This window comes from Haliotis cracherodii, unplaced genomic scaffold, assembly GCF_022045235.1.
Source record: "Haliotis cracherodii isolate W230 unplaced genomic scaffold, xgHalCrac1.p SCAF_2, whole genome shotgun sequence".
NCBI lineage: Eukaryota > Metazoa > Mollusca > Gastropoda > Lepetellida > Haliotidae > Haliotis > Haliotis cracherodii.
Window position 1 is genome coordinate 21,689,431 of NW_027266275.1, and position 18,729 is coordinate 21,708,159.

Consider the following 18,729-nt stretch of genomic DNA (forward strand, 5'->3'; position numbering starts at 1 on the left):
CACCGAAAGTACTATGTATGAAACTGATATAAAGAAGATGATGGACTAACGTGGACTTTATTATTTTATTATATATTACATGTACACCGAGTGAACATTTACCTCATTTTTGTATATATATATATAGAGAGAGATAGAGATAGAGAGAGAGCGAGAGAGAGAGAGAGGGGGGGGGGGGGGGGGGGGGGGTGGAGAGAGAGTGAGTGAGTGAGTGAGTGTGGTTTTACGCCGCTTTTAGCAATATTCCAGCAATAGCACAGCAGGGGACACCAGAAATGTGAGAGAGAGAGATATAGATATTGATATAGATAGATGAGTCATACATGTATATCCCCGTTTTATGGGTTTTCGGACGCTTAGGAAACATCCGTAGTTTTCTCTCTATTCATATGTACAACTGTAAACATCTCATTCAATTTTAAAAGACCACTTTCTCTTAAAAAAGCCATCATCGGAGTATTTACAATGTCTATGTTCTACTACATCCTCGTTATAGGGCGGGTAATCCCCATAACCTATGATCCGACGATATGCCTACACAGGGTAAAACAAGTAATACATCGCGAAACAAATCCATAATCTGAAGTGTGTTTGTTTGTTTGTTGTTGTTTAACGCCTCACTCATCAATATTTCAATAATATGAGGGCGACCTGTAAATAATCAAGTCTAGACCAGACAATCCAGTGATTGATATCATGAGCATCGATCCATGCAATTGAGATACGACGACATACATCAACCAAGTCACCGGGACTGACCACCCAATCCATTTAGTCGCCTCTTACCGGCATCCTGAAATCCAAATTATATTTGTAGATACATATATGCACAACAGGTTTATTACTCGTTTCTAGGGCATTGATCATGTGATTAGATAGGATTGACTTGAAAGGTAAAACAATAAATACGTCACAAAGTATTGCTTCTTTTAACAGGCACTTCATTCATAGATCGTTCATGCGTTTTCATTCTCGTAAATATATCATTGATCGATTTATTTCAGCCTTTTTCAAATAAAACAGAGAAAGGATGAACACAAAGAACGTAATATCTGGCTCGATGAGACTTCCGTGATGCCTACGGTTTTTTAACCACAAACAAACTAACACTCTTGTACTTTAAGTGAACGCAACTGTTTGCTCATAGCGACATAAACACTTCTGACACGCATGGCTGTCGCTAAACGTGTCATAGCATACTCCAGCTCTCATGTTTATAACTATACTTGAAATATTTGAAACTGGCGCAATGACACGCGGCACAGGAAAGACACTCTGAGTTTGGGAGAAAAAAAAATTTGCACGTGCTTTTTTTAAGAAAGAGACATATTAAGACAAAATTGTTATGGATGAGCAACTTCTTTATTACAATTGGGCCAATTCTTTATGCCCAATTGTAATAAAGAAGTTGCTCATCGATAACAATTTTGTCTTAGTTACCTTTCCAACTTCTAAATGCCACTCAAAGACATATTACAGAATAACGTACGTGTATTTGGTCTAAAGCATATTTCATAATCATTGTAATTATGTTTAATTAACAGTAGACACTAATTCAGATTCTTATCAAGATCTATCATTAACATTATAATTATAACTCCATATCATCTCCAAAGCATGATATTTGTGTTGTATATAATTACATGTTTCATTAATTGGGTTTTGTAATTTGGATTTTTAGCTATAAGGGCCAACACATATCTCTCAGATTTTGCCTCACAGATGCGTTTGTACCCATTTATATAAGTACGTGTTTATAATATTTTTTTGTTTTGAAGAAAAATACCCCCCAACACAATATTTACTCAAATACCTCAAGAATACCTCAAACCTCAGTGTTTGGTGTATTAATATACTGAGTCACATAATATTGATAATCGGATTTGTTATTATCATTAACATCAACGCCCAATTGTTTAAATCATGCAAGTAACGGTAATGCCCCTATTATCAGTTTACAAATGTATCCTGATTGATTGTTTCGGTTACGGTCTCATTAATGGGTCAAACCTCCACAGCGCCTGGCGGTACAGTTATGTTCTCGCGAAGCTGTGTTTACGTTCTGCTGTCACGTGGCTTCGGGTCGCTTCATGTTGCTATGGGCGACATCGCAGTTCATACAGGCGTACTTGATCACATCGCTGTGAGTAACTAGTCCCTGGGATGAAAGTATTTTACACCTGGAAGTAAATATTTGGATGTGTTTAGTGTTTAGTTTCGTGAAAAACACATATATGGGGATTTATTAAACTACTTTGTAGTGCTTGTTGTTGGTGGAATCATTGACCACAAATCAAACCGCGGAAGAATATCGCCATTCAACTGTCTGCTTGCGGTAGAAGCATGTTACTGTCATGTTAAAGGTAATCACAGTTTACTGTAATAGATTATTTTAGCTGTGTTCATTGAAATCGACGCTGATTTCATATAACCGGTAGACATCAGGTAAGTGTCGAGTATCTCTCAAGATGCCGACAACTTTGCCTTTGTCGAAATTGGTGGACCTAGCCCTTGGGACACCTGAGGTGGGGGCTGTCAATTTCAATGTTTTACACACTTTACTCCATGCGATGATCTCTAAACTAAACATAACAGATGTCAAAGCCGACATCAATGAAAGTGATCGTGATTTCCTTTCGTCGACCAAAACCCAAAGAGTGATGACAGCCCTTAGTGATATTGACAGTGGCAAAGGGGAAGATTCGGAGGATGCATTAAGTGAAATACGAGATTCTAGTGAACTAGACTCCCCTGCCTCCTCAGCCAAACACAAGTTGAAAAGATCAGTCCCGTACCATCATCTTGAACTACGGGTAGAAAAACTTGCTGAGCAATTAGAAAATTTAAATGCGTTGCCTACAAATTCGGATCTGTTTGAAAGAGCCAAAGCTAAAGGTGATGGAGAAAGACCAATAGCTGATATGTGGCAGTACATGCAACTGAAGAAACGTGTGGATGCAAATGAAGAAGGCGTTGGAAAGGTAAATATGTTTCTCATTAAAAATGTAGATCTACATAAAGAATATCTTGTCTCAAATATATAGACCTATTCAATATTGAATTGAAATATCTCAGAATGTTCTGTTAAAATATATTGTCAAACTGACAATGATATACGACATTTCAGAGCATATTAATGGTAAGGGCGGATAACAATATGTGACTGGTTTCAGTGACATAAATCAACTGATAATGCTCATGAATGGGTGGGGGGCATGGGTTGCGTAGTCGTCTAAGGCGCCGCGATTCGCTGTACAGAGTTGCGATTGTGGTTTCAAATCCAAGTTCGCCCAGATTATGTTTATAGGTTTGTCAGCACTACACCCGTGCTCGGGGGTTTCACCGAAGTGGTCTAAGACCTGTATCACTTGGGGCTTTCCTCCCACATTAAGCTGACACGCATGCGATATAACTGGAATACAGTTATAAGCGGCATTAAACCAAACTCACTCATGAATGAATGGGTGTGAGTGTGGTGGGGTCGGGGAACTTTATGAACAACATCGGCAGATCCAAAGGGGGGATCTGGATGTAGTATGTTGTCGGCTAGGGACGAGACCAAATTTTTAGTCCACTCGCCCTTATAATGATAACAGATAGCAAAACCCATAAAATAGCAAATTTCTACTAGTCCTTGTGATACCTTAGACATTGGGCAATTTGGCAAGGACTACAGGACTTGTGCCAATTTCTAATGCTTCATAAACTGAAGTTGACTGAAGTTAAATCTTTATTCAAACATATAAAGTCAGGAGGATTGCGTGCAAAGTCAGAAAGAAATGCAAACATTAGTTACTTAAAGTGTAACCATAGAGTTCTAGATAAGTTTTGTCATTAAGATATATATCATGTGGGTCCGGGTAGTCCTGTGGGTACCTGACACATAAGTTCTTCATTTATACGCAGTATGCTAAGAGCTGACCTATGAGCTATGAGGAATAACGGATTATACCCCCTAAAATACTTACCTTTAACACTAACATAATTATATTGGCAGAGCTAGTGGACAAGTGCTAATTTCCATCCCTGGTAAATTAATGCTGTAAGTTCCAAGCCTTGGTGATAATGTTTTTCCTGTAAGATTAGTCATGGAAAATACCCATAATTCCACTTAGCTTATAGGTAATTTAAAATTATTATTTTTTAGCCAAGATCCTTTTTTTTCTGAGAAAATGTAATTTTTTAAATTGAAAATCACAGAAGGATAATGTTGCTGCTAATGCAGGGCATCAAATATTGAATGCTCAAAACCACCCACAAATATAAAACATGTTACTTATCTTCAAGTGACAAACCTCTACCATGCTTTCAAATTGCTAGAGGAGAGCACTGGTCCCATGCTAATTTTCATAAGTGTGACAGTGGAGTTCAAGGTTCAGTTCATGGTCAGTTTCATGTTGACCAAGGGAATGTGATGTCAGTCTGTACACACATCTTATGGTCACTTATGAACCAGTGAGACAGTGATGACAAATATTGATGTACACAGTCCTTGTGGTTATCTGCAGATTACATCAGACAACGTGAACATTGTCTTGTCCAAACATAGTTAATAGAATCTGCTGGGAAATTTCTACTCTTATGTAAATATTACTATAATATGTATGTCTTGAGTATCTAAAATCATCATAATCCTTATCAGCACCATAAAACTGAGCTGTGTATGAGTACAATTTGATAAAACCACCTTTCATTTTGATAATTTTGATGTAGATGTCAGGCATTGAAAAGTTATGTCGTTTGACAAAATCTTTTTATACTGTAAAACGTGAAATTAATGTGTCTCCAAAAGAATGCGACCGGTGGCCCCTAGCCAAAAATGTGACTCAATATGAATGCGACACCCCCTCCTCTCAAGCATCAGTGGATTTATATCTAAACAAAATGTCCTCTGTCAGGTTTACAGGAGAATCCTCGCCTTGATCCAACCTTACATTAATCCAATCACACACCAAGTAGCACCGCTTATTAGCGCTGAGTAGAGTACTTCCGCTAAAACAATACATGCACGCTGGCTCGTGTCGGCCTTTGATGCAGTCGCAAAGAACAAAACCACTGTGTTGGGTGGGTGGCGTCTGTCTGAACTTCCAGGTGTGATCAGTGATGACATAAGTGAGTAGAACGCTTGTCTTGACGCCAGCGTGGAATACATAGTTGTTTGTTTTCAGCGTATGTCTAAGTTGGTATTTCTGCTATACAAAATGTCTTATTGTTCATATAAATGCGATGTTTAATAATGCGAGCAAAGACCACTCGCATTTTTTGCATTTAATTCACGCTTGCGTTAATTTCAAGATTTACTGTTTTATTCCGAAATTGTTTTCATGTATCATTTCACTAGGGTCCATATAAAGAATTGCATCATATTGGCTGAAATCTCCCACATCTCGTGTGTGTGTGTGTGTGTGTGATTCATTAAGTACTATCGACATGCCTAAATATATTTCAGCAACTGAGAAAAAGATGAGTTACAAGCCTACCCAACAAACATTTCAATTTGGACAAACACACATGAGTGTTAAACGATTCTGGGGGTCTGGGAGTCGTTGAATCTAGGAACACGCCCCACCCCTCCCCCCTTGATCCCAATGTTTAAGTTTTAATGTAAGTGCTGTGATGAGGACCTCTTGATTTCAGGTGTAATTTCGAACATTGTCTTGTAAATTCTAGATTACTTAAGGTACATTCACTCCTATTGTAAGATCTGACTCAATTTTAACAACAAACAAGCCCAGATGTCATGGATGTTTGCTCATGTGAGTGAGTGAGTGAGGTTTTACGCCGCTTTTATCAATATTCCAGCAATATCACGGTTGGGGACAGCACAAATGGGCTTCTCACATTGTTGCTCAGGTAGTATACCACTGATTTGCCTGGCTCTACCTCTTATCATATTTACAGGCTGCAGGGATGTAGCTGAACTTGATGACTTTGCTGTAAAGGCAGCATTCGCTCAGACTTAGGGTTATAAGTGATTCCTAGACGCTTGTCCTTGTAAGGTGAAGGTGAAATTGGGTTTAACGTCGCGTCCAAGATTATTGCGCTTATATAGCGACGTGCATGCATGTGTGTGCATGTGGCTGCTTGTACTTGTCCGGACTGATGCCGATTTATAGTGCTGGCACACTGAGATACCATACCGCAGTTTAACATGAACACCCCACTCAGACACAGTATACTGATTCCGAGCCGACCAGTCCTTGTTTTAGCCCTTTAATGCCGAGCGCCAGACTGGGTAAGAACAAGTACCATCTTTTAACGTCTTTTGGTATGATGCGGCCGGGGATCGAACCCCGGACCTTCCGCTCTCCGGGCGGACTCTTTACCACTAGACCACGGAGGCGGTCTTGCCCTTGTAAGTGGGGTCAACTGATCAGGTTGTCAGGCTTAATGTCTTGGTTGATTATGTGTCCTTGTACCCTGATGGTGTGGGGGCGTTCATAATATCAATCACTGGTTTGTTTAGCCCAGGCTCGTTTATTTACGAGACTCTGTCATTAAGCTGGAATACTGCTGAGTACAGTGTTACACAAGAAATGAACAAACATCATCATTGTTATCATACACATCTTGTTGTCTGAGGTCATCTCACTGCTAACGTAAGTCAATTCATGACATTGTTACAGTAACAGACCAACAAGAAGAGAGTATAGATAAGATTGATTGACCACAGATAAGTGACAGTGGACGCTCACAGCCCACGCATTCTAACACCTTGCTGTAATTTGTGTCGTCTAGAGTTCCCAAGTCCTTTTCACTGATCAGCAATGCTTCATTGCACACGCTCAGACATTTTATTCACTTCTATTGTGCCACTTGACATAGGCCAATACCGTTATACTGTTATTCTGGCCTATACATTCGTGTCAACTGTGTTACTAAACTCATACTGGTATATTCATGAACAGGGCCTGTGCTTGGGGCATGTTTTGTTGAATTGGACTTCTTTCATGGGGGTCTTAGAGATCTTGAAGGATATGGTATATTCTGACATGGCTCTTTGTGACACATTCCTTCCATTATGGGGTCTACCCTAGAGTGAAAAACTTTCCAATAGGTGCAAAGTAGTGTGATTACTTTCACGTTTATCGCTCTAGGTTGGTTTTATACTTGATAAAGGGCGTAGCTGCTGAATTTCTCATGAATAATAATACAATTTGCTGGCTTGATTTTATTAGAAGTTTGTTTCTAAGTATTTAGAGTCTCCTATGACTATGACTGGGACAAGTATCATATAATAGTTTGAGTTGGGGGCTCATATTCAATATCTTGTTTGGTGACTTGTTATTAACATTGCAATATAATTATATAATATACCTATTATGTAAGTAACTTGGTGTCAGAACATTAACCTTACTTATCAACAAAATCAAATTAAAGCCGTAACATTAGCATAATGAGCGAGTTATGTTTTGCTTACGATTTTAATTTGAAGTTAACTATTAGGCCTACAGCCAAAAAGCTAATACTTCTTTTGGCATTTAACTTTTAATTTTATTGTGATACCATTACTTACACAACGGGATCGGGTGGTCAGGCTCGCTGACTTGTTTGATGCATGTCATCCCAATTGCGTGGATTGATGCTCATGATGTCAATCACTGGATTGTCTGGTCCAGACTCGATTATTTACAGACCGCCGTCATATAGCTGGAATATTGCTGAGTAGGCGTTAAACAAAACAAACAAACAACTACATAACTGCTGATATATTAGCACTTAATATGATATTAAGAAACTGCTGGAATGGATGATGTGAGAGTTTCCAGACCTATATGATGAAGGAAGATAGGCACATAGCTGCAGATGAAGCAGACATTTGACATACTGGTGCTGTATATTTAAGAAATACACAACGAGTGGGAGTTGTTTATCACACCATAAAAAGCTGCAGGGAGAATAAACTATGAGGGGCGCAGAGATATCAACACTTTGTACAGCCTCTTTAATGCTGTTAACTAGAATGTACAAGCTTCATAAATATTTTCCCATATTTAAATGATGATGACTCCCTTAATACAATCCGACCTCGGCAGTGTGTCCATTTTATTAACAGGGGGTTACGTTAGTATTGCCCGGATATTTTCATAATTTTCATGTCCATTCTATGTACCTATTCTCCCAAATACAGATTGTCATCTCTCTCCCACTTTTGAATGCGATTGTTTGGTCATGTGTTCATCTGCAATGCCCCGCTAAGGCTATGGGGATCATCTTACTAGACACTTCACTCTCAAAAATACCATCGTCCAATGTACAGCGTCATCAAGTTGTGAGTGCATGTTCGAATCTCTAGAAATGATGTCATGATGGAACATTGTTTTATTGCGAAAAAAACCATGTATGGTTCTTAATTGTTCTTTATCGCGTAGCTATCCTATATTAAAAAGATTAACTACCAGTTATGTTTGTAACTGGGTCACAAATAAAGGTGACCGAAAACACTGGAGAACTTATAAGTTATCTACATGTGCGTACAAGTTATGTCAAATGGCATTGTGACTATTCCAACTTTTTTCACCGGTATGTTTACGAGGACTGAATTAACAGGAGCGAAAATGATAAGCTATTAAAAAGATCATTGATAACTTTCATGTGTGAGAAAGAAATTTGAAAGTCCTCTTCAATATTTTAAATTACAGTCTGATATTTTGGTATGCTCTTTCAGTCTTTGAATATGAACAGATTGTAAACCTTTATGTATATTGAATGATCAGCTGATGATAATTTATGATGGGTAATAGTTAACTGTAATAAATCTTCTCAGGTCCTTTGAATACTGGTGAAGGTCCAATTGCTAGATCATTGCTTGGGTGCTACACATATATATATTATACCTCTATAAAGGCGAAAGATTATCAAAGTCAATCTTATAAGTACATATATGATAGCTATGAGATAAACCACAAGGAACAATGAAGAATGAAACATTGTTTATTTCACGATAAGACATTGTTCTATCATGATGTCATTTCTGGAGATTTGAATATGCGCTCGCAACTTGATGACATGGTAAATCCCTCTTTCAGTCTTTACAAAATAAAGAATATATCACCACAAGTAACATATGTAGTTTCCATGCCATTTGAAAAATCATGCTCCACTGGGAAATGGCGCTGATGGACCTGAGGAATGTTCCATGACAATTACTGTGTTCTGTATGATGGTCTTTGGTTCTTTGGAATTCCACATATCTGATGTGCCAGTATTGCGGTTTAAACATTTAGCTGACAATGTTCCTGATTTAGTCCTAAAATAAATCTTCTATCTTTTGATATCATCACATTGTTCAGCTAGCATTATCATTCATTGTATAACAGCCATGGAAATTACACTGAAACATTTACCAGCCCAGCAGCAGTGTTTTGCTTGTTTTTATAAGATTATTCGACAGATTACCAAGAACAAAGACACTGTCGTACACCCATAGTGACACAAAACTGTTTGATGACCCGAGAAGCACTATATCTTGTGCCCAATTAAATTGTTTGTTATATATCTGTATGTCATTGTTTCCGCCCTTGAGCAGTGAACCTGACATGACTATAAACTCCAATATGTCCAGATATAAATATGTCACTTTATCAATGTGCTCAAAGGCATTTGCTTTTTTCACACTAATTTCATACTCATATTAATTTCATGATTAGCAGTATTTGATAATCAAAAAAGTTTAATTTAAGCACAAATTTTTAGGGGGTCCTAAATATAATCCTATAGTTAAAATGTGAAAACAAATGGGGATCCATAGATTCTTATAGTTTAGGAGCAAAATTCCTGGACCCCAGGATCTGCTTTAGTTTTCGAACACTGGTTTCAGTCTACCGTTATGCTACATACATTTGAATCTACTACTCTTAACTTGTATTTAGGCATAATTTTCAGTAGAGTTTAGTCTCAGTTTAAAGAAGCAACTTTACTAGACTCAGGCTTTGGATTAGTGGCTAAAATCGCAGACAGTGGTTTTATCTTCTGATAATCTCAGATTGATTAACTGGCAAATACTAGTTATCTGTAAGAACGATCACAGTTTGTACTTCCCTTGCAAACAGGCTGCCTGCTCTAGTGACTTTCTATTGGAGTAAACATTTTATACAATTGTAAGACATGTATGTCACATTAGATCAGGCATTTGACAAGTGATCTCTGTATAGTGACACACAGTCTGAGGTCACAGGACGGGTGTGGTGATACGTATGACAGAAAATGACTTACGATAGGTTTTATTTGCTACCACACGCACACATGCAATGCTTGAAGTACTCGGAGCAAGCACTCAGACATCTTTGACACAAGTCAAGCAGATAATGTACTACTTGATACAGTTGTGTAGGGAAAGATAGTTTGATCAAAGCCTTAAAAGTTGTCATTATAAAAAAAATTGGTTAAAAAATATAAAATCGGTGTTTCACTCAAGTGAAGTACATTTTTTTGTTGTTGTTTTGTTTATTGTTTAACACTACACACATCAATATTCCAGCTATATGACGGCGGTCCGTAAATAACTGGAATAAAAGGAACTGCCTGTTTCACTTAATTTTCAACTAGCTTGAGCATATTAAGTTCCTGATTATTTCATTTTGATTTAATTTACATAAATAATGAAAACTAAGGATGAAAAGGAAAATTCTGCTTGTCTTTTACTTGAATTTTGTTTTCAAAATGTTGGGGTGCCTGTTTAAGCTATACTCTAATATGGAATACATTGTCAAGATTCTGAAAATTGGGTTTTTCCACAAACCAGTGTTGTTCCCATAGCTATGACCGTCAGTCTGTTACTCTTAGTTATGGCAGTTGTATTACTTTTTTTTAAATAGGGATCTTAGTGGTAACTTATGTACAGAAACATGGATCATCATTTGGCTGACATGGACACTTTCTAGTTAAGCTTGTGTTGTCCTGTTCCTAGTTAACTGGGGCGGTCGGGTAGCCTAGTGGTTAAAGCGTTCGCTCGTCACGCAGAAGACCCGGGTTCGATTCCCGACATGGGTACAATGTGTGGAGCTCATTTCTGGTGTCCCCCTCCGTGATATTGCTGGAATATTGCTAAAAGTGGCGTAAAACCATACTCACTCACTCACTCCAAGTTAACTACAAAATGCTTAGTCGTAATACATAAATCTGATCGATCAAGTTATAGTAATTATGGTTTGATAATCAATCGTGCTTGACAGCTTGTTTGGCTAGGTGCTGCTTGTGGTTAATTCAGACAGGTATTAATATTTTTATGCTGCATGTATTGACTCATGTATTGATATGGTGGGTATGGAAATTGATGGGCCGAAACATAGCTGCGGTGAACACTAGTGTGAAATATTGGCAGTCACACTGTGATATGGCAGTGTGGTGTCCATGTCTATCCTTGACAGATGCAGATCCAGGATTTTGAAATATTAAAGGGGTTGCACATAATACCGGAGTCTCAACATGCGCAAGGGCCCAGTTAACATGTAAGATGTTTGAAGAAAAGCGGGGCTGCAGCCGCTGCACTCAACTCTGGCAGCGTTAGGAATTAAATGGGGTATTGTATTGTATTTTAATCTAGATACAACCAATAATTTTTCATCATTTTAACCATTGTTAACACTGACTGATAATGATCAGAGATTGAGTAAGTAAATAAATATGATTTTATTTGCATTTAGACCTATTACAGTGTTATCATGGCAGGCATGTATTATGCTAGGTGGTGGATCCCTTGAGTTCCATCCTCACTAGTCCTGAAAAATGATCTGCTTCAGAATTGCCATTTACCAAATGGTAAAAGTGATGTCCACAAGGAAATGTCACCAGACCTTCCTGGAATTTACTAGACTTGGACTTATGGATTTATGTTCATTTCAAACCTTGATTTTGAACACTTTGACTTTGTAGTGTATTTCTGATAAATGGATTCTACTTACAATTGATGTGTTCAGTGTTCATGGTAATATGTTAAAAGTACAAAATCAGATGGTCAGTAGGGGTGTTAAGGGTTCCCATGTACTAGTTGATATGACTAAACAGATACAAAATAAGACATTTCTTTCTCTGCACTGTTAGGTTGGTTCAATTTTGAGGACGTTGAGTGATTGTCTTCATAGTCATCCAAAATGCCCTTGCAATATTTTTCTAATTTAGTAATAATATAGAAGAATAAAAAAGTCAGCCGTTGATACAATCATGAAACTGTCCTAATGACATTTGTCTCCGGCAATATCAGTGGGTATAAATAGCTATTTTTAAAGTTTAAGCAAATCGACTGCCTCAACAAGGATGGTGGCTAGAAATAGATTCATTAGAACAGATTACTAATTCTTTCAATGCATGGTTAGGTAACAAGGAAAATAACATAAAAACACACTCTATAGTATGAGATAGTGGAAGTGGATATTTCACTGAGGAGATTACAGTAATCTGTGGCGTCAGTGGACTCTCTTTGGCAATGTCTAATCCCGGTTGCCACGATTATGTTTCTAGGTTTGTCAGCACCATACCCCTCTGTGGGTTTCATCGAAGTGGAAATGTTCTAGACCTGCATCACTTCAGGCTTTCCTCCCACATTAAGCTGACATGCCGCGATATAACTGGAATACTGGTAAAAGCGGCGTTTAACCCAACTCACTCACTCACTCACTCACTTATTGGCAATGACACAAATTGACAAAACTGTAGTCCATAGATATATAATGTTTGCAGGCAAACTGTACCAGTGTGATGTGTTACTGTTTGATCATTATCAATAATAGACAGCAATAAAATGACCTTGAGCCACCTCTTAGACAGCCATGAATGTTGCAGTTGATGTCCCTTGTGGAGGACCTGATGAAGGAGATGCAGACGTTGCGAGACACAAACTCCAATCTGCTGGACCGAATCAACGGTGTAAGTGTAAATAAGTATTGAACTTCAGGTTTAGTTCGTTAAAATCATGCACAAGTGAGAGAAACTCAACTGTGCTTGGGTCTCTCACGGGAGCCCTGTGCAGTCAATTCTGTTTCCTGAAGTATCGAGCTTGGATTCTTTGGTAGGCATTTGGAAGTTGGAATCGTTCTCCCATTAAAGGGGCAATAAGTAGCCCTGAAACATCAATACATAGCATAAAGAAGTTCCCCATAAAAAGTTTCATGTCTTCTTCATACTTGGAATTCAGAACTAAACTTCATTACCTGAAAATACAGAAGATCATCGATCCAAGCAATTTTGATAGGATCTTCATAATACTACTTAATTTTCAAGCACATTGAATTTGTACAAATGTTGCATGTTCGAAACCCTGACATTTCTGAATTTCTGATGGATATGGTCATCATGGTTATATAATGTTGAAGTGATGTGAAAAATGGTTCACAGTAATAGATAGGTAGAATAGTTTCTCACTAGTATACTAATGTTATAATTATCATGATTAAATTATATTGTCAAAAGTATGTGTGTTGAGATTATTTCTTTTCTTTGTAGTTGAATATTGATGAGCTGAACAAGAAATTAGCACATTTGGAAAAGGTTACGGTGAGTATTTTTATTTTATAAACAAATATGATTTATGTGATAGGTGGCATGTTAGTGTGTGCTTTCATCATGTTCCTTCAACTTGAACTGTATGTTGAAAATCTGATAACTGTTAATAGTATAGGTGTTGCTGTGCCAAAGACTTTGCTAACCACTTAACCAAAGGATGTTATTTTTGTCGAGTGTAATAGTGTTAATCTATGGCCTACGTATGGATTAGTGGTGACTAGAAGGAAGGATGTTTTACGAGACTCAGGCTTTGGGCTAGTGGTGAAGTCAAAGACTGTGTATTTTACAGAATGATTTGAATAACAAGTTCAGCACACTGCCGACCGCTGATGACTTTGCCCAGTTTGTGACCTGGCCGCTCCTAGAGGATGCCCTGAAGGGGGTGAGGAAGGACCTGGAGCAGCTTCAGGTACCTGTGCAAGAGAAGGTTGTCATTGAGACTGGCAGCCAGACAGATAATAGAATGGTAAGCAATCAAAATGTATTTACAGGTTTTGTGTCTTTTAATAGAATGGATCTTGGGAGCTAAACAAGGAATACATTCTGTAATATTTCTTGTTCATGCAAATTGAAATATACCAAGGCAAGCCATTGGTCATTATTAAGTTTATGTTTTATTGACATGCCTGCCTCAGATGCTTGTCTTTCAAAGTAAAGTTTCAACTTTGTTTTAACTTTTATTTCAAGATATTTTACATATGGTTTACCTTGAAAGATTATATTCAGTAATAATATCCTTCATTCTTGGAATATCAGCTTGATGTTTAGCTGAAAACCCTTCAACCCCTTTTTTTTTTGCATTCTGCATTTTGGTCATAGATAATAAATCTGCTTAACAAGAAATACTCTTTGTCTGGCCTTCATGTTTTTGAAACTATACCTTGGAATCCCAGCTGAACAATTACATAGGATAAGTTGAACTAATGCTTCTATGACTTCAGTGGGGGAATGTAGAGAAACAATTTCATTAGTTTTTCATGGAGTAAGACAGTTTCATAATCATTTTTCAGTAGTCCACTGTTCTTGGTGATGTGATGATTACCCATGGAACATAATGTTGCATTAGCATCGAGTGATGACACTCTTCTTTGCACACTGAGCATATGCACTGAAACAACCTTTTGTGTTCATATTGAGCACCTGCAAAGGTTAATAAAAATAATCGGAATGTTTCAGGGGTGAGAAAATGTTTAATATACTCATGATGTTCATGCTGTTGGACTGATTTTTGGACTGAATGATGGAATAAGTTCCATGGATGTTAGTACACTCCTAAACATGTGGAATGACCTTCCAACTATGGAGAAATCTTCAGGATAAATAACCATATGCACAATTGACCTATCTGACTTCTATCACCATTATTTCAAAAGACATAAACAGAAGGAACAAATATTAAATAAAACTAGCATCCCTTTAACAATACAATCAAAATTACTGCAGTTTACAACATAATCAGCTCTAGGTACTTGATCTTGACTACAGGTACTTACCAGTGTTACAGTTAGTCGGTTTATGTCTATAGTATTAGTGTAAGCTATGAGTAGATTACTGCAGCTTACCAGAAATAATTCTTATCAGCTTTACTGTTACCATATCATATTGTCCTTAAAACTAGCCCTAGAGCTGACATCTCAACTACCAGATTTCCCCTAAAAATTATGAACAATTCTCATAACAAGTAGTTCATTTTTTTATCCAAAATGTTAAAAAAATTCTTTAACTGAATTCAAACTCCACAATATCGTAACACTGACTTCAAACTAAAAGAAATGGACCCGTGTCATAACCCTAATGTTAAAAACTTAACAAGTAGGGCTCCTAGATACAAAATACTAAAGTAAAACCTTATAGGGCCCAGCACCCTCATTAAATTCTAACACTGAATATCATTATGACATGGTTCATATCTTATCATTAAACAAATAATTTCCAAGTTTAACACAAATTATTTTGAAGAGGAACTACAGTGTTTCTTGGAAACCAATATCTTGGCCCCAGGGAACATATTGGAATGTGTACACAGATCTTGTTTCAAGGTTTACTAATTGGCTGAACAGAAAGAGGGGATAAAGCCAGCACCATGAGGCCCTAGTACACAACAGACTGTAGTTCCTGTACTAGCATTGTAGAGAGTCAGGGAGAGTCGTTACACCTGCTAGCCCCCTGGGGTGTTGTACTGATGGCGACATGCTCACACAGCTTTGTTACACATGAAATCCTAACACCCTCACAAAAGAGGTATTGTGATAGGTAACAATATCTGATTAGAATGAGACTAATTTAATCTTCCCAGGTGTCACCAGGTTGTAAATTGGCTTCTAAGCTTAGCATGTGGAACTATGGAATTAACTGCTGATCGGTCTGTGAAATCCCATTACGTTTTTGATATTGTATTTAGCATTAGATGGCGCCATAAAAATCTCATTGATTCAGTATTTCTGGTGTAACATTTAAGTGATTCTGGTACATCTTGCTGGTCAGTGAATGAACCGATTGGAAATAAAATCTTTTCATATTATTTTCCTGGACATACAAATTTTTTTTAAAAAAATGCTGATCAGAACAGATTCACTGTCTTGTGTATATACAAGCAGGCCAACCACATGATTGCTGTGGTTTCCATTTCTAATTAAATTCTTTCTGTTCGGTGCCTACATTTATATGTTAGTGGCCTTTTTTTTAATTGAATACAAGACAACACAACATGCTAGCTGGTTTAATCTTAAAGAAATCCTAAGGACTATGAATTTGGGGGGCTGTTAAGAAATTATTATTTGAGCTGGTAGTTTTGATTCATTTCTATCTATTTTCCCAGAAATTACTTTTAAATAGTAGGAAGAAACATGCCAAAAATATGCACCCACTCACTGTCCCTTGAAATCTCTGTATTTGGATTAAGCAGTTTTTTGTTGTGCCTATTTGTCAAATTGGAAAATTTAGCAGCTTTGTGGATGATATTCTGGAGTAATTCAAGATTTCAAATGATAGTCTTCTTGTATGGGAATTATTTTGCATTATGAGAAAAGAATCCATGTTTTGTAGCAAATGTAGATATTGTTTCCCTTGCCGTATATATTTTTTGTTGACTTATGAGAATTTACATGAATTTGGAAAGAAAAACAAATGATTTAGTTTGGGCCAATTCTGTTTTATAATTAGCTGAAATGAAAATTTTATCACCACTGTCTGTAAGAAATGGTGAGTGAATAAATAATATGTTTTAAATTCTTTCTTCTAACAAATGAAACAATCAATTATCTTTTGTCATCATTTTGCAACGTACTTCCGTGATAGTGTGACCTACACGTTTGCTTTTCATTCATGAGTCACAACTAGCCCTCCGACCCTCTCACCCTCCGACCCTCTCACCCTCCGACCCTCTCACCCTCCGACCCTCTCACCCTCCGACCCTCTCACCCTCCGACCCTCTCCGCTGTGTGTAACCCGAGACCCGTGTAATTGTCACATTAGCGGCATGAGACCAGAATAGATGGTTTGTCACAAGTGTGTAATGAACGTGGCTATTTACGCCATGCTGTAGTGAGGAGACAATGTGTGACTGGCAACATTCCTATGGCATCAATGGTCTCATATTACTCCAGTTGTTGCAGCCATTGTTAGAAGTGGGTTTGGAACACAAAATTTAGAAGTGTGAACCTTTTGTTATGCAAGAGGTCATAGTAAATGCAGGGCCAATTATCATCTCACATGACTTGTTGTCACATGCACGTGCTTGTCACCAGTTTTGTAATGTCAAATTAGTGAAGGGTTCAGTGCATGTTGTATGAGGGTTAGAATTCCCTATTCTGTGTAGCATGTCATCTTTATAGAAAAATATAATATTATGGCTTATAGTGAGTGAGTTAGTGAGTGAGTATGGTTTTACGCCACTTTTAGCAATATTCCAGCAATATCACAGCGGGGACACCAGAAATGGGCTTCACACATTGTACCCATGTCGGGAATCGAACCTGGGTCTTCGGCGTGACGAGCAAACGCTTTAACCACTAGGCTACCTGACCACCCTATTATGGCTTATAAGTTTTATGTTGACATGTTTAATGTATTTTAACCCAAAAATGTGAATAACCTTTCAAATTAACGTGTGTTAGACATCATGGAAGTATTTTTTACTCATATCAATTTCTCCTTTTAAGTAAATGCTCAGAATTTCATCTGCTATATAAAATAAATATGTGCAGTGCTCAAATTCCATAGAAAGATTTTGGAAAGTTTTATGACAAATACGAGGGAAATGCTTCGGTCACCTTCTGGCCATTGCAGTGAAACTTTTGTCAAAATTTGATAGTTGCCTTGCTAAGTCAGATTGTTCGTTGCCCACTTCGGCAGATGAGATGACAGTTGATAATGTCAAAATAGTTTTAGTTATCAGGAATGAACTGGTGATTAGAAAAAAATTCTAATCAAACATAGATACTGGGTATATTAAATGCTGATTTGCAAGGCATGCAACAATAAGTTGTTACAATGCGATGTGCTGCTGACTGGTGTGAGTATTGATTGACTGCTGATTGTAATTGAGGCTGATTGAAGTTCACTAATCTACCTGTGTACGCTAGTGATAATGGGATAATAATTTCATGCACGTTGTTTGAGTCACCATGGATTGTTACTGATATTGATCAAGGTGGACCAGTTCATCACTTAACCCTCTTGGTGCCACGGGACCATATATGGTCCCTCACTTTTCACACCCGCATAGTGCCAGGGGACCATATATGGTCCCGAGAAAATGCCCTTTTTAAACTGTGAATTTTGATATTTAACACGGAGTGCGCAAAGTCAAAACTATAACCATCATCACCCCAATCATCTTAGCTTTAACATCGTGTAACTCATACTTTATACAATGCTACGGATTGCGAAATATGGCGAGATTAGTAAAGTGGCTACCGCTCTTCTCGGCCTTTTCTGCCATGTTTGAACACCAAGCGAACGACGGCGAATTTTGATTATGCACCAGTGTCACATACGTGTCAATATTTTCAGATAAAATCCTTGTTCATAAGAACAAATATGACCTGAGTGATCAGAAAGACATATTTTTCCCAACTGTATACTTATTCACGTAAATACAATATTCTGTTCACTCCTTTATGAACAAGTTTATTTACACGTTTTGTATATTTTTATCAATATCGGTAATGGCGGAATGGTCGGTACACATGAGAAAACGACAGTGTATATTTCCATTACATTTATGAC

At 37.6% G+C, this 18,729-nt stretch overlaps 1 protein-coding gene across 1 annotated transcript in view; it reads left to right on the plus strand.

The window, feature by feature from the left end:
• The first annotated feature begins 2,411 nt into the window (after positions 1-2,411).
• Positions 2,412-18,729, plus strand: part of LOC139468815 (glutamine-rich protein 2-like) — a 48,965-nt gene continuing 32,647 nt past the window's right edge. The window contains exons 1-4 of the mRNA XM_071250957.1: positions 2,412-2,981; positions 12,781-12,864; positions 13,441-13,491; positions 13,790-13,966. Coding sequence (XP_071107058.1) covers positions 2,469-2,981; positions 12,781-12,864; positions 13,441-13,491; positions 13,790-13,966 — 825 coding nt within the window. The 5' untranslated portion in view covers positions 2,412-2,468. The remainder of the gene's footprint in view (positions 2,982-12,780; positions 12,865-13,440; positions 13,492-13,789; positions 13,967-18,729) is intronic.